Source organism: Paralichthys olivaceus, chromosome 2, assembly GCF_024713975.1.
Source record: "Paralichthys olivaceus isolate ysfri-2021 chromosome 2, ASM2471397v2, whole genome shotgun sequence".
Taxonomy (NCBI): Eukaryota; Metazoa; Chordata; class Actinopteri; order Pleuronectiformes; family Paralichthyidae; genus Paralichthys; species Paralichthys olivaceus.
The window spans coordinates 27025227-27049074 of NC_091094.1; the positions used below are offsets into that span (position 1 = coordinate 27025227).

Genomic DNA, 23848 nt, shown 5'->3' on the forward strand with positions numbered 1-23848 from the left:
TGATGTGTTGCTGTTGAGTGGAGCTCCGTTCTAAATTTGACTTTGTTGCGTAGTGCACAACGCAACAGGGGGGAGTACAATAGAGAATATAAGGAATATAAGGAATATAAGGAATATGAGTAAAAGAAAATGGAAAGTACTGAAGATAGTACAGAGTTAAAGTAAAGGTGTAGAATAGTCTGATTAGTAACGATAAGGTGAGCTAAATAACACCATGCGAGATTAATGAAGAAAGGGCCCTCATCTTCTTAACGGTAAGACATGTGTAGATTAGACGCTGCGTGAAAATAGACTTTAAGGAATAGTCAGATTTGGTTTAAAAAAAGTAAGTAACAATCCTGGGCCCAGGAGTAATTGGTAATGTGTAAAAAGATGTAAAAACGGATAAGGTAAAAGGATAAAAGATAAAGGAATAAGGTAAAAGGATAAAAGATAAAGGAATAAGGTAAAAGGATAAAAGATAAAGGAATAAGGTAAAAGGATAAAGATAAAGGAATAAAGTAAAAGGATGAAATAAGAGTAAATGCTTGTAAAGCAAATAGGAATAAAGGTAAGAATTAAAAGAAAAAGCCGCGGATTTGACCAAGCCCTCAGGGAGGCGATTCTAAATCGGCCTAAATCCTAGAAAGTCACTAAGTGAATTTCAGGTCAGTTCAAGGAACTGGAGATGTAGAAATAAAATTCAATTGTAAGTTTTCAGCAATAGTTGACGAACAGATGCTCGAATTAACCTCTCATTGAATAACTACACCTCAAAAGGTAGCATAAATTTAGATTTAAAAGGATAAGGAAGGAGCGGCTAAAAGCATGCTATAGGAAAAGTATGAATGAGTCGACTTGAAACTTTAGGATTGGATGCTGTCTGTGTCTTTGGAGTGATGCCAAAGTTCTCTGTGTGTGTGTGTAAAATCAGCTGCCAAAGTTCTCTGTGTGTGTGTGTAAGATCAGCTGTTGGAGCTCTGTGTGTGTATGTGTGTGAGATCAGTTGAGAGCGCTTGATCTGAGTGGTTTGTGTTGCTGTGTTGGTTTAAATTGAATAAATACATGTGGTTGAGTAATAAAGAGACTTACTATTTTATAATATAAGATATTTTGTTTTTAATCTGTTAAAGAACATGTATGAGCCCTATTGATGATAAAGGGACTTTATGATTTGATTAATTATATGAGCCTTCTTTGGGGACGCTTCAAATATTTTAATAAACCTAATGAGCCTCTGAAAGGAGGACATAATGATTGGTTAAACATGAGCCCCAAAAAGGACGTTTATAACTATTAAGAGAAATAAAGAAATCAGTGAGGATGTTTTGTGTGCATAAGCATGGATAAAACAAGAGAGTATTGGGAAACACTGCTTGGGGATAATAAAATACTATTAAAATTTGAAATGCTATTAGGGTGAATAAAATTTTGTATTGATGATGTCTGGTATGTGACTGTGCGCTGATGTTTGAAAAGTGGATGACTTCTGTCATAGATAAAACAGATCTAATGTGTTGGCAGATGTGCGTAAATTGTATTGAATTGTTATTTTGCTGTTATAAGGACTTAGTGGGATATTAAGTTCCTGTCTGTTTTTTCCCTTATCCACCTATGGTGTGTAAGGGAGAGGAGAGAAGAGAGACACAGACAATAAGCAGAGACGCTGACCAGTGTGTCCCACGGAGCGATACTTGCTGTGTGCGCCTCCTGATTCCAATCTGATTAAGGCCAGTGCAGTTTTATCCACAAACTCTTTAACCTATATCTGCATTTAAACATATGTATGTCCACTCATTTATAGTCATTATTATTGATAGATATTAGTTTTCTTTGACTTAAAGGCTTTTATAAAGATATTTCTCAATTTGGGGGGTGTTGGAGAAATACCTCAGTAAAGTGAGAAGATAAATTGAGCGAGTTGGGAGATCGTTAAAGTGTTACTTTTATAGCTCTGAGTTGGTTGTGATTGATGTTTGTGTGACACTTCTGGTGTTTGCTTGACCTTTTAAAACACTTAGTGGTAGAACATCTGGTTTTGTATGGTTTGTTTATGAACTCCTGCCACTTCTCCTACATCATGTGTTTCTCTTACACTAAATTGACTTAGATAAACATTTCAGTATTGCCTGGTATCCATTAAGCAACTTGAGACTCTGAGTTGTTTCCTTTTTAGCAGAAAACTACCATTGTCTATACTTGGACTAACCTGAGCTATCAGTTTTTGTACTTGTACATTTCTATTTTTAGTGCATAAGTACATCCATCTGTCTGCTTATATATGACATCTCACATGCTGTAGTTTTTTAACAGAGACGCTTGGCAAAACTCTGACCAGTTGATGAATTTAATTAATTCATGGAGTATGATGATTTGATTTAAACTCAATGCTGAAAGTTGCAAAAGTGAATTTGTTGTCTGTGTATGGTTCATTCTGATTTGAGCTTCATTGATAATTCAATTTTGTGAGTGTTTGATGATTTGAGGTGAATGTGTGTGAGTTTGATGACAATTAGGTGGTTGTCTGGCTGTGAGTGGGAGCACATTCTGTGATAGTTTGTCCCTTGTTGGAACGCTAGATTTTTTGAGCTTTAATTCTGATTGGCTTTTCTTTGTTTGCAAGACATTGAGAAAAGTGTGTTTATAATTTGATAGATTGTTTGTGTGCTGAGTCGACATTTTATGTGGACTTATTGTGGTGATCTTGCTATTATATCAATAAGTGCTTGATTTCTTTAGAGTTGGCAAATTAATTTCATTTTCTCTCATTGATTGTTATAACATAATGGCTTATTAAAAATCAATTAATTAATGAATTAAATTAAATTAAAAGAAACAAATAAAATAAAAAAGTGATTCAATTAGCTTTAAATTGTCTTAAGTCTAAATAATTAGTTTAAAATACAATAAGGGGATATAAAGGCACCATTAAAATGTTTAAAAAGGACAATAAAACTTCAAAAGCACTCACTCCGGTTGATATAGTACAGAAAAATAACCCTTTAATTAAAGGCATAGGCATCGTAAAGTTATCAGAGAAATGGCATAAGCGTTGGCCTGATATTGACCAACCATGGCCAGTTCAGGGGACTCTTAACCCTGATGTAATTAAAATAATGCAGGTTCTTGTGTCTACATATAAGGCAAACCAAAAGAAAGGAAAAAAAGGGGCAAAACGTAAAGAAAAGAGACAAGTGGAGCTCGGCATTCTCCAGTTGTTTGAAAATGAGGGACAGAAACTGATAAAAGTCGCAAAGGATAGCAGAGACAGAGGAGCAGAAGAAATAGGACAAAATGCTAAAGAAACAGAAAAACTGATGATAGAAATCAGTGCACCGTTCTCACATACGGATCCAGTGAAGAGACCCCCACCTTATGAGAAGGAGGTGAAGTACAAGGATGTCTATCCTCAGCTCCCAGTGATCAGTCAGGAAGGAAACTATCGTGTCAGAGATGATGATGACCGAACGATAGAGATGGGAAAAGCGGAAATAAACATAAGAATGTATCCAAAAGTTCAAAAAAGTAAGAGGAAAACAACAAGTATGGAAGCTAAAGGTGGTTTGAGGATGAGAAAGATGGAAACTGAAAGTGATGATGATCAGAGTGACTCGGAGCATATGATAGGTGGATATGACTCTGAAGTCAGACGGATGCTGGCTAGAGTGGAAAAGAGAGGTGATATAACTTGGAGGACAAAGGACTTGGGAGATGCTAGCTCCAATGAGACTGGAAAAGTGAAGATCAACGATTCATTAAGATTATGATCTCTGTTCAAGGACAGGGACAGCCACAAATAGTGCGGATGACACATGAGTCAATCTACAGTGTTAAGGAGAGCTTAGACACTATGAGAGAGGAAATGCTGCAACAAGTTCCAGAATGCTTATGGTCACGACATAGTACTGATATTGGACTTGTGAAGTCAGCCCAACCGACGAAAGTTGAACTCCGACCAGGAGTCAGACCTCCTTGGAAGAACCAGTATCCACTAAAAGAAGAGGCAATCCAAGGGATTGAACCACAAATTGAAGGACTTCTGAAAGCAGATGTTCTTAAGATAACACAGAATCCTCAAAGTAACACGCCTTTGTTACCTGTGAAGAAGCCAGATGATTCTTATCGCCTGGTACATGATTTGAGAGCAGTAAATGAAGTAGTAGCTGATTCTCCAGCAGAAGTGCCGGATCCGCATACTTTGCTAACTCAAATTCCTCCGGATTCAACACATTTCACAGTATTAGATCTATGTGGTGCCTTTTTCAGTGTTCCACTTAGTTTAGAAAGTCAGGGTCTATTTGGGTTCACATACAAAGGACAATTTTATGAGTATAAGAGATTGCCACAAGGGTTCAAACATAGTCCACATATTTTCAATAAAGTATTGAAAGATGATTTGGCAGGGATAAATCAGGAACTAAAAAGCACTGTTGTTCAATATGTGGATGATATTATCATCTGTTCACCAGATAAAGAGACATGTCATAAGGATTCGATTAAACTACTACAGATACTGGCAGAGAAGGGGCACAAGGCCTCTCAGAAGAAGCTGCAGTACTGTCAGGAGAAAGTGGTTTATTTGGGTCAGACGATAACAAAGGGACATAGAAGCATTTCTGATAGTCAGTTAGAAGCTATTCGAAAGGCTCCAAAGCCTAGAACAGTTAGAGAAATGATGACATTTCTTGGTATTGCTGGCTATTCCTCAGCATGGATAGAGGATTATGCTAGTTTAACGGGGCCGTTGAGAGCTATGATTAAAGATACTGGCAATAATCAACTTCATGGTAATCTTTCCTGGACACAGGAAGGCCTTTTGGCATTTGAGACTATCAAACAGAGATTACAGGAGGCTCCAGCATTAGCACTTCCAGATTACACTAAGAACTTCTTGTTGTATGTGTCCACTTCTTCTGGGGGTAAATATGCGTGTGCAGTTCTTTGTCAACCAACAGGAACGGGGACAAGTCCTCAACCTATTTCTTACTATTCCACTGCTTATTCAGAAGTTGAACTGGGACTACCACTGTGCTACAGAGCAATGGTGGGAGTTTCTTTAATGTATGATAAGGCATCATCTGTCACAATGGGTTATCCGGTAACAATTCTTACACATCATAGTCTCAGAAATCTCTTGAACTATGGTAAATACACATTGACTATGTCTAGGTTAAGAGACTATCATAGGCTTTTAGAGCAGGAAGATGTCACCCTAGCCAGGTGTGTCACGGTGAATCCAGCTGAGAGTTTGCCAACCCCAGAGGATGGTGAACCGCATGACTGTTTGCATGAAGCAGAAAAATACTCTAGACTTAGATCAGATTTGCAAGCCCTCCCTTTGCGTGAGGCAGATCTTGAGTATTGGACTGATGGATCTTGTTATCGTGTGGGTGATAAATTGAGTGCTGGCTATGCAGTGGTAAAAGCCCAAGGAACGGGATTTGTTGTTGAGAAGGCTGAAGTAGTGCCACAGCCTGCATCAGCGCAACTTGCTGAACTAGTGGGGCTAACTGAAGCATGTTTGTTGGCGGAAGGTAAGCGAGTGACAATATTTACAGATTCTGCGTATGCACATAATGTGTGTCATTTGTTTGGATCAGTCTGGAAGAACCGAGGGTTTAAGAAAGCAGATGGTTCTCCAATACAACATCACGATCAAATAATGAAACTGTTGCATGCCATGATGAAACCTAAAGAGATAGCGATAGCTAAATGTGCAGCACATAAAAATGATGTATCAAAAGTCACACAAGGAAATAAAGCGGCTGATGAAGCTGCAAAGGCAGTCACATGTGCAGATAAATTGGGAAAAATCTTTCTAGTCACTCATGAAGTGGACTTAGAAGAAAAAATTACACTCAGAGATGTGATCTTAATGCAAGAAACTGCTGTTGCAGCTGATAAACAGCTTTGGCTAGATCGAGGTGCAACCCGAGATTCTACTGGACTTTGGAGAAATCATGAGGGGCTGATAGTAGCACCTCCAGACCTGTTAGGTCTGATGATTCAGGAAGCTCATGGGTTAGCTCATGTTGCAAGGGGGGAAGTTAGGAGAAAGATCACAAAGGAGTATGGTTTTTGGGCACCATACTTGCTTGAACAAATTGACTATGTTATTGGCAGATGTACTATCTGTTTGAAAAATAATATTCGGAGGGGTGTACCAGTACTTCCTGGTTACATTCCAACTCCGAGAGGTCCAATGCGTGAGTTAGTAGTGGATTATGTTGACATGATAAAACCAGTTGAAGGAAAAAGATATATGCTGGTTGTTGTGGACAGATTTTCACGATGGCCTGAAGCTTGTCCAACCAAGCGGAAGGATGCTCAGTCTGTAGCTAAATTTTTGTGTAGAGAAGTCATAAGTGGATGGGGACTTCCAGATCGAATTTCTTCAGACAATGGCAAAGAGTTCGTGGATAAGACGATAAAACTAATACTGCAAAGACTAGGAATTAAACAACGTCTTGGTGCAGTCTATCATCCGCCCTGTGTTTTTGTTATTTTTTATATATATAGAATGTTATTATAAAAGGGGGGAAATGGAAATAGTGACTCATAATTGGAAATAATGTGATGTCATGACTTATACATTTCTATGCATTTGATTGTTTCTGCACAAGATACTGTTTGGTGTTTTCTTTTCTTTCCTCCTAGAACAATATTGGGGGATATGCTGAAGGGATTAAGACACTCAAACATGGACAATAAGAATGGACTGAAGGACTCTGAGCAAGGACACTGTGATAATATGTCTAGAGTCACCACACCATCGACACTACACTGAGAGTCGACACTGCGAAGGAGCTGCAGTGTGATATATTCTTGTCTTTTCTTATATATTTTTTTGTTGTAATCTTTGATGATGCTTATGATAATCCTAGTACAATATAAATGTTTGACTTAGCTTTTAGTTCTTTTATTATTGTATGAGCAATATTTAACTTTCATAACATTTTCTTTTACGATAATTTTTGAAGAATGATGTTGTTACTGGGTGAATATATTGGGACCTTAGATTTTTTGATTGTTTTGATGTTTAGGGATATTGTTGCTAGGCAAGGACAGGTCCATTGGAAGGTGCGATGGGTCGACCAGCCTGAATTTGGACATTTTTTGATTTTATTTTTCTGAGGTTTCCATATATATTTGTTTAAGTAATATTCATATACAGATTATTAAATTCTTAATTTTTTTGATTGGTCTGGAGTACTACGTGTGGCCGCCCAAGGCAGAGGGGCCGTGAGAGAATTTTCCTGTCTAGATTGATTGAGGGATGTTTCAGGAAAGATAGCTGCCTGACAGGTTTTTCACTCTCGCACTCCATAAAGTTACTTAATGTTGCTAAATCACAAATATAACATATATGTTATTATTTTTGTTTTTCGAGACTCTGCGTAGTCTCGAAGGGGGGAAATATGTGGTGTCTGAAATGCTATGTGTAGTCTTCCCCATAAAAGAAATTTATCTTTAGGTTTGAGGTCCACAGGTCTTGAGGAATGTGGAGAAAGCCTGAACAAATGGTAGGGTGATAGGTCACAGCTCTAAGTGCAACATTAAATTTGGGCTAGTGTCGTCTCCCTTCCTGTGAAGGATATAAACGTGAAGAGCTGGTGCTATTCCCTTCCTGGCACCGGACAATCTGGAGGAAAGCCAGATGCATTTTCTTTAGGTTTACGCAAACAACCCTCCTATATAAACGAGGAGATGAAGTTGCCTCAGCAGAAGAGATTCATATTGGCTCCGAATCTCTCTCCAGGCAGCAGAGAAGATTCACATTGGCCCCGAATCCCTCTCCAGGCAGATTGCTTTGCTTGTATTGATGCTGAACTTTTTGTATTAAACTTTTATATACAATCAAGACGGTGTCATCGGAGATTCCTTCATCATCTTCACATCATCGCAACCCCAATATACGACAATAGTTAGCACATCTGATACAGATGTGTATTTACGTTACAACAATAAAAGATGCTGTCTGCGTGACAACATTTTTTTAAGTTGGTTTAAGTTGGTAAGTAAATGGTTCTCAAAGTAAACTTTGTTCAAATGCTCTTTCTCAGTATTGTGGCAATTGTGTGTCAGGGTTACAAACAGAGTTTTCCTCCATCATTCCAACACAAACTTATACCAGACTTCAGAAGAAGCCATTTACACCTGTGAAACTGATGGTATTACATAACACAGTGAACCAATGACTGTACTAAACTATACACAAGGTTTGTTGCCCACAGACATAAAGGTTGGAGATGTAAGATGTTTTGAGTCCAAGCCTTACAATTCTAAAGACATGAAGACGTGTTATCACCCAGAGTCTTGTTGCTTTGTCTCTACCCCGACATTGTGCACAGCCTTTGTCAACCTTTCTCATTGCATCAGACCAGAAGCAAGTGGCAGGGGCTGCTTATGCTCCCACAAGTACGTCAGAAAACATAATCAGATGTGCTACATCAAGTTATAGCAAAGGTAAGGAGGTCAAGAGGAAAACGTGGGAAATATGTTAGAAATTGTTTCCATAGTAAGCATCCTGATTTAATGTTTTCCAGTTAAATCCAAGACCTTAGCTCCTAAACTCAAGACACATTCTTAAATGTGTTCATACTTACTAGTAATTTTATCACATATTATTATCAAACTGTATTTTTTGAGTTTTCAGCATATCACAGGGCCAACATACTAAAACAAACAACCATTCACACTCACAATTTACCCTAACCCCAATCTGTATAAATTTAGACTGTGGGAGGAACCTGGAGTACCCGGAGAGAACCCACATGGACACGAAGAGAACATGCAATCATATATATATGGCCAACTTAGAGGCCAACATATAAGACATTACACACACACACACACACACACACACACACACACACACACACACATATATATATAAAATACATTCTGTACAGATGAATCTGAATGTTATTTGAGCTACATCCATCAAAGGAGCCTGTACAGTTACATAGAGAGGGAGGCTCATGTGAGACACACTGACTTACTTAACTGGCAGAGATCCTCCACAGTGAAATCACTGTCCTTGAAGTGAGAGTTCTTCCTTCTGTCAGAAAAAGAATATGTTATGAAGTAACATCAGATCAAAAGAACAGAGAGAATCTGGTTATTCACTGAGAGAGAGAGAGCGAGCGAGAGAGAGAGAGAGAGAGATAGAAGGAAGTACACACCTCTGTTTCTTAACAGCAGAGAACTTCTCTGAGACAATGTGCTTCAAAAAATTGAAGCAAAAGAAGAAAATCTGGGGGAGAGAGAGAGGACACAATTTAATGAGAGAAGTAAACACGTTGTTTTTTTACTGGTAACACTTGTGAAGAGACAAACCGCAGGTTAAACTTTATTTAGCTTCATTCTGCTCTACTGAGACTTCTCTACATTTACATTTTATTTCTGCTGCTTTTCTGATACAGTTCTCCCTCTGTAGGAGAGAAATTAGTGATAGTTAACTTTTAGGGAAGTGTAACTTTGAGCACGACTGGCAACATATTGGGTTTCCTTAGTTTATACTGTATAAATGCATTACACAATCATTTTAAGGATCCCCTAAATTTGCTTGTATGAGTATGTGTGAGCAGGACATTTAACAGATGGGAAAAAAATGGCATTATATATGTGGTTTCTAAACTTACATTTCTTGTTACTTAGAGGCCAACATGTAAATAATTACACAGCATCTCGGATAAGTTACAACCAGCAGAAGATAATGGCTGTTCTGATCATCAAACCTATATCAATCTTGCCTCTTAAAAAAATACATTTGCAGGTGGAGCTTCACTTTTCTCTGAAGCCGATTTCAACTGTCAGTGTTTGCAAATGTTTTCATTCATTTATCTTACACATGGCTGTACTTTAACACAAACAAGACCCTTACTGAGGAAGCTGTGTTTTTGTTTGTCTGTTAGTCAGCAGCATTATACAAAAGTACTGGATAGTTTACCATTGACACTTGGTGGAAGGATGTGGTATGTGTCAGGATAGAACCCATTCAATTTTGGCACAGATTATGGTCACAGGTTGATCCATTTAACAATATGGGGAATTTAGGTATTTTTCAACATTTATTTTGTATTTTGATGGAAAAAAGTTATGAATGTGTGAAATTTGGTGCAGATCCAAATAAAAATCTAGTGAATTCATTTGACCCAGTCTGGGTGAGACTGAATGAAATTCGTGCAGCTGCAGTGACGAAAGATTTCACCAACAAATGAGTATATGGGCACAGATAAGAGCAAAAGAAAAAAATATAAAGGAATTTTATTTAACAGTCACTTCATCAGTTGGAATCTGAGTTGAAACATCACTGAGGCTATATCATCATCATCATCATCATCATCATCACAGAAAAAAACGAACGTACCTCCTCCCCTTTGGAGAGTCGATCTGGCAGCATGTGACTGGAAATAGAAACAGAACAATGGACTTCAATAAATACCAGCTGACTCTTACTTTTGTCAACAAACTATTCAACCAAGCCCTGTATTGTAAAAGCTACAACATGTTTAATTAAAATGAATTTTTACTTTTTGCGTTTGAGTCTTTTGTGTTGTAAAAGTAAAACTTTAAGCAAAGTGAGCATACTGATGTATAATTACACTGGCTAACTGACATTGAACAGACTTTTTCTGCTTCTGATTAGGTCTCATTGGAGACATGGAGGCTGGTAATTATGAATGGAGTACCCCGAGAGCGTGTGTGTGTTGTTGCATGCATGAATACATGTGTGCGAGAGAGAGAGAGAGAAAGAAAGACAGAGAGAGGAGAGAGAATGTGGTCAAAAGCAAAGCCACACTTGTTTCATCTCATGTCGCTCCCAGTGCTTCATTAAACAGTCACTATTCAATTATACAAACACAGAGAGTCTAAAACAAGGTGGCACCAAGATGTTTGCAAATGCAACTCTAAAGTATTTATGCCCATTGGGTTATGGCTTGCAGGGAAGTCATGAAATGATGATGGTGATTATGTAAATTATTGTTTTTACCCGAAGAGGAACCAGTCGTAACTGATGGTCAGATACAGGATCTCAGCTGGCTCCAGGCTGGCATGCACCGCACCGTCCTGTGACATGACAGAAAGTGAGTCACACAACTGTCAAATATCCCATGTTTAAAAATACTAGTGCAGTATCCATTCTAAACTTGACTGTTAGCTTGTCCTGTGTTAGAGCTCCAGAGCTACTTCAGAATTATTCCTCATTAGTGAGTCCCCCTCATACATTTCTATAATATACTATCACTTTTTATTGTTTGTGTGCTGGATGTTGTGTACAGAGCTTTTTTATAAATAGTTTCATAAAATGAAACTGAATCATTTCTGTTCACGTGTGTGGCTCATATATATGTTTGAATGGTTTACTAAACTGGTGCTGGCTTTTTATACATCCAAAAGAAAGCCCTGTAATTCAGCTTGATATACAGCATTGGCAGCAACAAAACATTGTGCTTTTACTTTGTCGACAAATGTATGTAAGAATGTCCGTCGCAGTTCAATATCGTGAAATAAAAAATATCAAAATTATCTGACGGGATTTTAACACACGGTTTGACCCAGTTACTGACCACTAGTTTGCTGCACTTTATCTGGCAATTTAAAATACAAATGCCAAGTGTGAAGCTGGTTAGATTAACATTTCCCAAGATAGGCGTTTCACATAGATTTGTGGAATTAGTAGGTAAGATATATATACACACATATATATATTTGCCCCAGAGTCTAATCATCCATGAAATATTATGCAGCCTAGGACACCAAAACTGGATTTCTCATTCAATTTGAAAAGCTCTTCGAGAAGTGTAGCCTGTGACAACATTAGAAGCTTCCAGTATTCACCATGTCTTGGGAAAAGGCTGCACACACATGTCAGTTCTATTTTTAATAAAGGTGCTGAATAAAGAAGAGTGTAATTAAAGCGCGTGTTTGAAATTGAATGAACGAGAAAGGGCACTGGGGCCAGGGCAGATGGATTCACCGTGGGATTACTCAACTCACTAATGAATGCTGGAGGAGCTAAATGAGCTTCTAGGTGACTGAGTGTCATGAGGAGAGACACCAGGGGAGGATAAAGGAGACTGAAAAAGAGCAAAAGGAGGAGAAGGAGGACTTACTGCCCACAGGGAGAGCCTGAGGAGGGACACAAACAGAGGAGTCCGGTCCCAGCCTGATATACAGTGCACCAGGAGGCCGCTCTGATCTGGAACAACATACAAAATCACCTTCAGCCACACTTTAAAGGCTCATACAAGCATTGTGAATATGAACCAGTCTGTTTGATGTGAACAAACTGAAGCTTCTGACCTGTATCTGCTGGGTGGATAAGGTGCTCCTAATCATTGAGTGTATTTCATAACAAATTGGAAAGTCTTCTGTCATATGTGCTTGATGAATAGAGTCTCTGAATGTTAAGTACTGAGGCAAAACAGGAAATGAGATGATGTACCTCTGAGGACAAATGTGTAAAACTGTCAATAACAACATACACATTCAGTGTTGCATGTGTAAATAAAACATGAGTTTTGTGTATGCATATATATAAAAAACAAGGTCATGAGCCACGGTTATTATCACACACAGCAGTCACTGCACAGAAGCTCTCGCTGCGGTGTGCACGGTAACATCGCTACTTCCGGTAGTGGACATTCAGGGTAACATCACAGTGTAAATGATACAGTTTTGAGTCGAATTTGAATGTCGGGGCTTAGAGACACTTGGATGACACCACAGGAGCAGTATGGAGGCATTTCATAGATTTTTTTCTGTTGTTTGAAGGATCGGTCACCATTTATTTCAATTGTGTTGGATTTAGCTGCAACGCTGTTTACCCCTGTTGTGTAAGCTGTGGTGAGTAGATGAGGGAATTTTCATTTCATTTCATTTCACTATCCCAGCATTTCCAGCATTTCCACAAGGGTGTGATGTCAATTTTAATTCAAAGTTTCACAAATTAGACACTGTGGCAATGCCAGTGTGAAACCCAACATCTGAGTCTGGGACTGTCTGCATTGTGAACCGAAGGGTCGGGATCCTAGTCCCACAAACGTCACCTACCATCATTGTTGATGAAGTGGAGCAGCAGCTTCAGGTAGTTCTGGGTCTGCTCCACCAGGTCCCACGACTAATCAACAAAAACACACATCAGAGTAAAAGTATGCTGTTGGTAAAACTGAAAAATGAAAGCAGTGAAGAGAGTTTTAACCATTCATGAGACAATGTTCCCCTGAAAAACCACCAAACACTTCTGTCAACTGCACAAACCACCTATTAGTTTAACTAAATTAAATATTCAATATCTGAGCCTTTCATGGTTGCACCAATATTTGAAACAGCTTTCATGGTGTTTTTAAATTTTAAAGTTAAGTTGGAGCATGTGGGTTTCAACAATTCTTCAGTGTGGTTACACTGTAAATATTACAGTAGGTGTGCAGTGGAAATGCTCATGAATTATGACTAAAGCACTTTGTAGGTTGGACAACAGATGGCACTGACACACTACAAATGAGAGCATAGCAGAGGAGAGGAGAGGAGAGGAGAGGAGAGGAGAAGAGAAGAGAGCAGAGATGAAAAGGTCACCTGGTATTGAGTCCAGTCAATATTCAAGTTCTGAGTAAAGCACACAGGGATTGTCAAAGGAGCATCCACATAGTCCTGTCAGAAGAGACACAGTGAAATCAGATTCAACAGAGCAGAGTTGACTTGAGCTTTCAATGATTCATCAGTTATCTTTCCACTAACATTTTCAACAACTGAATATTAATCAACAGACAATGGGGAACATGAGGATATGTAGTATTTGTTGCTGTAGTTTGCTCTAGCAATCGGATGCACCACTTTCTTTACAGAGCAGCATAACTCTAAAGCTGTTCTGTGCTGCTTGCTGAGGCAGTCATGTTGATGAACTGCAGCATGAAGTTGTGAAAACTACAGAGGTGGCAGCTGTCCAGTTCAGCGAGCTAACTGAGTCCTGTGACAATACTAAACTGGACTGGATTAAATCTGGTTTAACTGATTAAATTGGTGTGATGATGTTTGTGCATCCCCAGGACATGTGTAGTACACAAATGATCTTTCATAAAGTAGATAAACTGGAGATGAAGGATATGTTCTATGGATATGTATGAATTATATATATAATAAAACCTAAATAACCACTGCAAGTCACAATTTATTAACAATTAACAGACTATTGTTCGTAAACGTAGCTGGATTAAGGAAACTGATTCCTTCTATGATCGCAGAATAAACAGATTGTACCTGATTCCAGTTGAACACCAGACCTTCAGCTGTATAGTCTCTGTCTTTGTAGTCCTTAAAAAACTCACACCCTTAATAAAGACAAGATGAAAATCATCAGTTATCATATGGTCACACATTAAACTCCAAACTCGTGTGTGAAGATGACAGACGATGATAAGAAGTGTGTAACAACTGCGAGCATCTCTGAAGCTTTCCCTCACATGTGTAAGACTCAACTTCTCTGGTTTTCACACACAGTGGAGAGTATGAACACATGTTTAGGGTGTGATGCAACCATAAGACAATTTTCTTTTATGTGGTTTTGTGCAGGTTTTGTCTTCACCAATGAGATTCTGTTCTCATTTTGTTTATCTCAGCAGGATGAACTGTCCATTTTACCACAGAATATGTTGGAAGAATGTGTTCAATTTGGTGAAGATCCTTATCAGGAGGTTGAACAAGGAATATTTTGCACTTTCTCTAACATTGCCACATAGGACATTATTCAACCTTTTTGTTGATCTCTCAAAGAATAATTCATGATCTTGATGAAAAAAAATCACATATATCGATATATTTGAGTTTGTTCAAGAAGAAGATCCCATGTAGTGAATTTAATGTGTTTTCATAAAGGGAATGTTGGGCCCTGGTAAAGGTCATGCCAACAAGTTGATGACTGGTATCAGTTTTAGTGTTTAGAATCCTGATAATGACATATAGACTGATAGTTGAGTGACTGAGGGAGTCAGTTCTTTACCTGGATAAGGCACAGAGAGCAAGGTGAAGTCTGCATAGCGTTGAGCCTTGTCAGCCTTCTCAGATGATGTCACACTGCACAGACAGGAAGACAAGCAGTTCTCCACATGGTCCAGCATATATTAAGGCACACATGCAGAAAGACACTGCAGTGCAATAAAGTGCAGCTACGTCTAAGAGGAAGTGTCTTTACCATACATTTTGTGAATCACTGTACATCTTTAAATAGATATTAAATACAGTGGCCAGAATAAATATGAGCCTTTTTGGATTAGCCTGGTTTTCTGGTGGTCATAAAATGTGATTTGATCTTAATTCAAGTTAGAACAATCAAGACATTATTAAGCTGATAAAACACAAGCAATTTTAACTTTTATAATATTTTGTGTATCCGTGGAACTCACCCAATAAACTTAGCATGAGTAAAAAAGGCAAGGAATTTAATAACTGGTCCTTTCACAGCAAGAACTACAAACAAGCTCTTTCTGCGTTCATAGGCAGATAGCTGTTATAGAGATGAGCCTAAAATCATCTGGACCTGAAACACCTACACAAAGTAACACTGCTTGTGTTTTGTGTGGAGAAATGGTCGACTTGATAAAATAAACTAGTCAGACTTTAAACAGTGTTTGATAAACGGAAGACAGAGTCTTGGCCCAGAGGCAAATTCGTCTTCAGACGATAGAACTAGTGGATCTGAGATTGCTTCAGCTCAGACGTTTTTCCAGATGTCTGAAGTGAACATTTCGTTCGAGTTCATTAAACGGCTTCGCTGTTGTGGTAAAATCTGGACTGACTGGGCCAACACAACACACTGATCTCCAGTAGATTTACAGACATTGTCCTGATGCTTCACTCAACTTCTACTGATGTTCGGCTGGTGAACAGACACCCTCACATCTTTCTGTGAGATACACTGACAAACTTGGGGATTCAGTTTATCCAGGTTTAAAGCTCCCTGCACTGCACTTTAATGATGATATTTTCATGCTGGTATGCAGTGCACTGTTTACACCAAATGTAGTGCTGCATGTTCTTCCCAAACAATTCAAACTTAATTTCATCAGTCCGCAAAAAATTCTCAGAAGTGTTTTAGAGATTCAAACTGCTCTTTGGCAAACTTCAGCCCTCTGTGATGTTTAATGGAGTGGAGCAGTAGCTTTGAAAGTTAAAGTATCTCTAACCCATACCTCCAGTCTGACTAGCCTCCAGGTTTGATTAATTCCTGACAGTCAGCGTTTGTTGACGTCATTAACCGAAGGTTCAAATACATTTTACAACTTAGATGTGAAAGACTGAATTGTTGATGTATTTAATATGAACAAGAAGTATACAATGATTTGTATGTTACTAGTTAAAGTAGATAGTAGTGTTTGTTCATACTTTAATATCATAAGGATATGACCACATCTGAAGAGCTAATGTATATACTAATGCATTTTCTTGTTTTAAGCCTGTTTCCTGCCTCATTGACATAATATTCAGTACCACTTGAATGAAGCAAATATGGAACATCTGCAAAATCTGGTGAAAAAGCAGTGACATACACAAAGAATACACTGGTGAAAATGTCAAGAGAGTTTATAGTGATAAGAGCTGACACCGGTGTCTGTGTTTTGTCAAGAAAATAACGTGATCTCCGCAACAGAATTAATACTCCCTGCTTCTGTTTGCTACATCCGGCTGCTCCACCTCTCGCCTGAATAATGCAGAGTGCCTCTCGCTGCGTTGTGCATGTGTGAAAAGCAAACTACGGGTAGAGTCCGGTCCAAATTCTTCGGACTTTATCGGCAGGGCATATCTGAAAACGGCTTAAAATACTCAGCATGAATTCTGCAGGTTATTATAAAGATTAGTTCTACATGCGGGTGATTAGAAAAGAGCAGAGAAGCAGAATCACGCTGCTGAACCGCAAATCTCACTCAGGCAGTGTAGATACTCTAATTTGTTAACATGATAATTTTTCTTTAAAGTTCAATCAGTGTGTGAAGTTTTCCAAAAGTCAATACGTAATTGTGCTAAACAATCGTGACCATGATTTTTGCTGTAATCGAGCAGCCCTAGCCAGCAGTCGGATTCCTTCCCTGTGGTTTCTTGCTACACAGAGCAGTTCAAACAGTGACCTAAATAACAGCCAGAGTGTGAATGCTGTTCCTTACTTTAGGCCAAACTTAACCTTCTTGTTCTCCACCATCAGATCACAGATGTAGCGAACCGAAAGGTAACGGAGCAGCTTAATGTCGTGGCCTCGGACCTTGTCAAAGAGCTGCGAGTCTCCGTTCCTGAGGACAACAACAAAAGTGGGGAAAAATTGAAATAAGGGAACTATTGGAAGAAAAAGGTACATTCCTTGTTTGATGTCTTCATTTTAAAAAAATGTTTAAGTTTACTTTGCGTCATTCATGGATAAAGAATTTGTGCTCCATCACTTTTTATGCACCTTCACTGGGGTCAGTCACTTGCTTGTTTGTTTTACTGCCATCACAAGTTTACTAATCTTGTTAGAGTAATCAGATTACCTGACGGCACTGTCATCCTCGGGAACCTCCTCTGACTCTGTCCACGTGTCATCACTGCCCCCTGCAACACACACGTATACATGGTGAGTGGAGGTTCACCTCCACATACATACATCAAGTTGTGAACATTCTATATACAACAACAAAATAGTTCATTTAAAAAAAAAAACCTGTTTAAGTTAATGCATCAAGAATTTTTAGAAAGAGAAACATCAGAACGGGTTTCTATCCTTTCGATCATCTCTCTGCTAGATGTGAGCTAATCACTAAATGAGTGACAGGACCCGACTGTCTTTGCGTCGGGAATGTGGAACCTAAGAATAAGGAGCTTGACGTCAGATTTACAGTGAAAATGCAGAAAGATACGTTGGCTTTATCCCAAATAGAATCAGAGATTGAAGCTTTTAAAAAACAGACGTTGATTGTTGTCGTTAATTGGCGGCTGTGGCTGAGCAGTAGAGGGGTTGTCCTCCAACCAGAAGGTCGGCGGTAGAATCGAAGTTGAACCCTGAATGGCCCCTCATAGATGATGATTGCACTCATGTGAAGTCGCTTTGGATAAAAGCTTTAGCTAAATGACATGTAATATAAATAATAATCATCTGTTTACCTAAACTAACTGCCTGTTACAAAATGTCACCATGAGCTTTAATACCCTGAAAAAATCCTGTAGCAATCAGATTTAACATTTTGTCCATCTTTTTTGAAACCAGAACCACATTTGGGGGAGCAGGGGGTGGGGCCTGAGTGAGAGCACAAGGACACTGCACACTGATGGTACTAGGTGTCTATCTATCCAAGCCCCAATTCATACAATGCTTCGTCTATTTGACTCCAAACTTAAAATAACTCTAAAATGATACTGTAAATTCTCAGGAAAATTTTAACTGACATTATAAATCAAGTGAGGAGTAGAGTCATTTTCTCAGACTTCTATCGAAAAAGACTTGTTTTTACAACCAGTGGCGTCGCCCTCTGCTGGAGAGAATACAGGTTTCAGGCACTTCCACATTGGTTTAACTTTCCATACCTGGAGTCTAAATCAATGTTTTATACAGTCTGTGATTCAGACCCTGATTTATGTTATGTCATGTTTTTGAAATAACAGCAAATGAAAAATTCAAAAAGAAAATGTTTAAATTATAGTTATAATATTAGTTATATTATAACTGGTAATGATTTGTGCATCATGATGACAAAAGTCAGCCATATTAAGGGGACAGCTGTTGATGAGTGCGTGCAATCTGGTGCAAGTTGAAAGAATTTAAGGGGACTGTTGGGCCTTAGTGAACGTATCCAAGTGCTACTCTAGTTATGTCATATTTCCACATGGTTTTGGTGTGTGAGGTTTGACAGGTGCAGATGGAAAGATATATAGATAGATAGATTTTCTGGTCAAATTTGAATGGTTTGGATGGACACTTGTGAATATACTTGGTTTCTTTTATTGGTTACAGTATGTGTTAGTAACAAGAGATATTTCTAAGTACTTGAGGAGCATTAAGTCCTAATAGGAAAAGTTTGACAGGTGTCTGACATCTGCTGCAACTATTCTCAGGTCAGAGAGCACACACGGAACTGAAACGCACCATGGAAAAATAAGCCAGCCACAACTTCCCATGTTTTTGCTAAAATTGGGTTTATGGGTGTGTGTGTGTGTGTGTGTGTGTGGGTGTGGGTGTGTATTTGTTGTACCTGAAAAGATGTAGTTGTAGCCCGTGCGTCCATACAACTCCCCCCAGCCTGCCAGAGTGGACGACCGGCAAATATGCTGCAATGAGGAAGAGACAATACAAGAACAGAAAGTGTAGTTTTACTGCTCACTCCATCATGTATATCCTGCCACCTGTCCAACCACAATGTAAGAAGTAGGAAGTGGTGGCCACAGAAAAAGTTTCATTCTACAAAGAGGTGACACAATAAGGTATTTCTCATTTAATCTCCATAACCAGCCCTGCTTCTTCTTCTGTAACAGTGTTTTTCAGTACATGCACTCACAAGAACTAACTTATTTCCTTGTCTTGTTGAGCAAATTAGAACATTTTCAGTAGCAGTCACCTTAATTTCCAAATGTATTCAATATTTTGGTGAATCAACAGTAGCAGCACCCATGCCATGAGAACTTCACACGATCTATTAAAAGTCTTAGGTAACTGGTGTGATTGATGTGTGTTTAACTTTCAGCCAGAACTGGACACAGAACAAACCGTGATTCAAAGAAGATTTTGTGTTTGCAATGTTAAATGAGGAATCCCGCTGATTCAAATACACACTGTTTTGTGATTCACAGATTTGTTCGGGTCATTAAACACAGATGATTCATTCTTCAGGTTTAGTGACACTCCATCAACATCCGGCACAAACAAACGTTTCATGTTTAAAAATTGATTTGAATGATCAGCCCACTAATTGGTTCATTTCTAGCCTGCTCCATAGAGGCACCTGGGAAAAAGTGATCTTAACCCAAATAAAATGTTGTGATTTTGACTTGTTATATACAGCAGCTCTGAAAGGTGAGTGAAAATGAAAAATTATTTCGTGTCATCTGGGAAAATATGTGAAAAATATATTTTTCAGTTTATTTTTGTAATACTCCTTTTGGCCACAAGAGGCTTAAGTGCCCAGTCATAGATTGGAGCATTCATGTTTTCTTTCAGGTAATTTCTATTTCTCTATGCACTCTAAATACAAGGAACATAGATTGTGTTTTATCAAAGTTTACTGTCATGTCTTTCTATTGACTGGAAATGTTTTCTCATATAGAACCTGAAGAAGCTTGTCTTGAAACGTGTCAGCTTTTCTGAGGGGAAATATGAATATAGGTACTATTAAAGCCCTGAGGAGAGAGTGTAGTTTACTGTTGTGTAGCAGTACCTTGCCGTTGTAGAGGATGACGGGGCAGACAAACCTTCCTCTGCAGCGAGCCAGCTTACTCCGATTCACTAGGTCTTGCAGCTTACTGATCTGCAATGTGCTCTCAAACCTGGACACACAAAGCACCACGTTATCCATTAGACAGCCTACTCAGATTTTCATTTCAGTGGATGTGGATGCTAATTTGGCCATGAATATTTGAATGATCATATCATGAATTTAAAAGGTTTCAGTGAACATTTAACAGACAAAAAACACGTGTGCCTGATTGATTATTAATGATACACATTAATCAATGATTAGCAGAAGACTGCAGGATTTTTACCCCCATACATTTCTACCCTCTATAACCAATCATTCATTGCACAATAGACATAAATAGCCATTGTATATATACTACTATACCTCCTCAATATAGAAGCTTTTAATCATTGTACATTTTCATGATAAAAGATCTAATTTATAGTTTCTCCATACACACAGTGATGTCATCATGTTGCTTGCTTTGTCCGACTAACAAACAAAAAACTAAAGGTATTTAATTCACAAAAAAATAAAAAATAATTTAAAGTCAACCAATCGTCACATTTGAGAGGATGACTAACTTTTGAATTGTTTTTGCATTCACGTAATAAAGAACCAACAGTTTTCTAAGTCAGTGGTTGAGCCAGAAATGTCTAAAGTATTCAATAATTGTTTGAAACCATTGCTATTTAATGCTTCAACTGGCACTATGTTTTTATGTCTTTGTCGTTTTAGGGGCCAGGATTTGTTAGTCTTGCCATCTGTTGCTTTTCTTGTTTTAAGCCACTTTTTTGAGAATGATTCTGCTGAAGTTTTGAGCGTGTGTTTTTATGACTCAGGCTTTGCAAGTTGTACTTCATGTATTGTGGTGAGTGGCTTATTCCAAAAGTGTGAAACAAATTAGTTGTTTTTAGAGATTGCGGCCTTCTGAGCAGCATCCATCGTTTCCCATCCAAACCACAGCATGTGAGTTACGTTGGTCCAAATATGACGACGTGTATTATGAGGCTGGTGGTGGTGTCTGTATTTTGCCTCCTTTTTTCCTGTTTCCCAACTGCATTATTTTCCTATTTCAGCCGACAACGTGCCCTTGTGAGACAGAATTGTCACTTCTCTTGATCTTATCTCAGGGACAGGAGATGAGTGACCTTTGCTCTCTGCACCACAGTAAGGTGTGCATGATTAGAGCAGCGATACAAACAAAAAAGAGGTAATAGGTAACTGAGTGGACTGGACTTTGTATCGGAAAACAATGAATTGGCCGAATAGTGGAGATGTACCTGTTGCTCTCGGCATCTGTGGATTCGTACTCCAGGAAAACTATCTGTCGGGGGTAATGTCCACACACTTCACCATTGGCGTTATGGATGATACTGTACTTGTAATCTCTGGCAAATAACTCCAGACATCGCCTCTCTATCGCCTCTACCTGAAGGGAGACAACAACAAACATTATGTCAGTGGTTTAAAAAGAAGACTCAGATTACAATGAGCAAACAGCAAGTTGTCAGTCATCAAAAACATCTAAACAGAATCAACACATGCTGCTACAAGTTCTGTGCCTGATGTTAGCATGGTTATAAAGTGAACTGATCTCCCTGGCCCATTTAATATCTTAATGTTGAATTGACGATGTATGAAAGAACTGATTTATTGTTGATTGAACAATAGCATATTGAAAATAAAATCCCTTTAAGACTATATATTGGGAAAATGTAACAACACTGACAGATATGAACGCACACAGTGAGCAAAGGTTCAGGAAGCAGCATTAATAACTCATGGTGAGAAGTTGAAAACCGAATCTATTTGGTGTGGGGTGTAACGATTCCTCACATCCATGTTTTGGTTCAGACTTTGTTTGTTTGTTTGTTTGCGGACTAGGTTCTGGCTGCAGGTAAATCCTCCGGGTTGTTGAGCTCTTTCAAATCACCAAACTTTTCCTCTAGGCATGATCACTCGGTCAAGGTTGGACCAAATGAACCATGTGACACATGCAGTTTGGTGTAGTATGTTATATGTAAAAAAAAAAAAAAAAAAGGGTTATGCAATAATTCTGAGGGGCCATTGCTCTAATCTCAAAAAAGTGAACACCCCCTGTGGGAGGCACAGGGATTTGCTTTGCATCAGTTTTTAAAATCTTGCATAAATGGAGTATATCAGATTTACCAAGTGCAGGGCTACTCATATTTATGTAGCCCTGATCGTGATAAAGCGGATATTTAGTGAAGAGGTGCAGCTCAGTCACAGAGCTCAACAGGCTGCAGCTGTGACAGCAAGGCTCTGTCGCCCTGTATCGTGATATGTGACTGCGGACCTTTGTATCGCGGTTTCTGTTTGAGAGTTGTTCCAGTCGTAGTGTCAACACATGGAACTACTGACATTATTGAAATAAAGCTGCTTGTGTGCACTAGTGATGAGCACGGTCTTACCCGAGGAGTGACTTCCTTAGCTCTGTACTGCGTCTTGGAAAACAAATCTATCAAATCCGCTATTTCCTCGCTCTTTCTGACCGACAGCCCGGAGCCCGTGAAGCCGCCGGCCGGGGAGGACGAGGCGGCCATCATAGCGCCTCGACCCGCGGCGATGGCCTGTAGCCGAACTCGACCTCCTTCAAACACCGCAGAACCTTGTCCTTTGGTTCGGGAAGACCGACCAGGCCATCCCTTCCCAGCCAGCTTCTTCCTGACTGCCCGCTTGAGGGGGCCGGAGCCGGGGACTCTTCCTGAATTCAGGGCACCGGCGAGCGGCTACTCTCTCCGCACAGAAGCCGTTGCCAGTCCGCACAGCCAGCCCCTCGCACCGAGGAGTTAGCACTGCTAGCTAACACAATGCTCCAGCTGCCCAGGCTTAGTTAGCTCGGTTTCCCCTGACACGAAACCCTCGAAAACTCCTCAGACACAATTTCAGACCGTTGTAGTCCTCCACCACATGATCCCTGTAAGACTGACACAAGGCGAAGTGATGCGGCTCCGTGCAGCACAAACCGGACCGCAGTCCGTCAGCTGCGGTCAGGAAAGCTCCGGGATCCCTCCCGGCCTGCTCACGTTTCCTCAATGTCACGTCTCCATGTCTCCTTGGTAAACAGGAGCACAGCAGCGAACAGAGAGAGGTGGAGCAGAAGACAGAGAAGCTGAGAGAGCTGCTGCTGCTGCTGCTGTAATGAAGGACGAGAGCCAGAGAAGTGTGTTGCAATCAGTGTACTCCAGCCTGTCTGTGCAGCAGTAAACAGGAAGTGAACGCAACCACGTGACAGCTCAGCAGTCTCCCCTTTTAATGACGTGTGTTTTCAGTCAGAGCGGAGCTGAGCTGTTTGTGTCTCTGGAAAAACGGCTTTCCATATGTGTCTGCTGCTGCCACACGTTGTTTACTATCCCACTGCTGCTGCCACACGTTGTTTACTATCCCACTGCTGCTGCCACACGTTGTTTACTACCCCACTGCTGCTGCCA

At 39.4% G+C, this 23848-nt stretch overlaps 1 protein-coding gene across 1 annotated transcript in view; it reads right to left on the reverse strand.

The window, feature by feature from the left end:
* The window catches only part of mtmr14 (myotubularin related protein 14), a 31437-nt gene extending 7803 nt beyond the window's left edge, over positions 1–23634 (reverse strand). The window contains exons 1-15 of the mRNA XM_020086479.2: positions 22829–23634; positions 21677–21825; positions 20373–20481; positions 19194–19269; positions 17499–17559; positions 17139–17261; positions 14981–15054; positions 14242–14312; positions 13561–13635; positions 13039–13105; positions 12099–12184; positions 10976–11052; positions 10352–10388; positions 9165–9235; positions 8982–9040 (exon numbers count right to left, since the gene is read on the reverse strand). Of these exons, the coding sequence (XP_019942038.2) occupies positions 8982–9040; positions 9165–9235; positions 10352–10388; positions 10976–11052; positions 12099–12184; positions 13039–13105; positions 13561–13635; positions 14242–14312; positions 14981–15054; positions 17139–17261; positions 17499–17559; positions 19194–19269; positions 20373–20481; positions 21677–21825; positions 22829–22963 (1270 nt within the window). The 5' untranslated portion in view covers positions 22964–23634. The remainder of the gene's footprint in view (positions 1–8981; positions 9041–9164; positions 9236–10351; positions 10389–10975; positions 11053–12098; positions 12185–13038; positions 13106–13560; positions 13636–14241; positions 14313–14980; positions 15055–17138; positions 17262–17498; positions 17560–19193; positions 19270–20372; positions 20482–21676; positions 21826–22828) is intronic.
* Between the last annotated feature and the right edge of the window lie 214 nt (positions 23635–23848).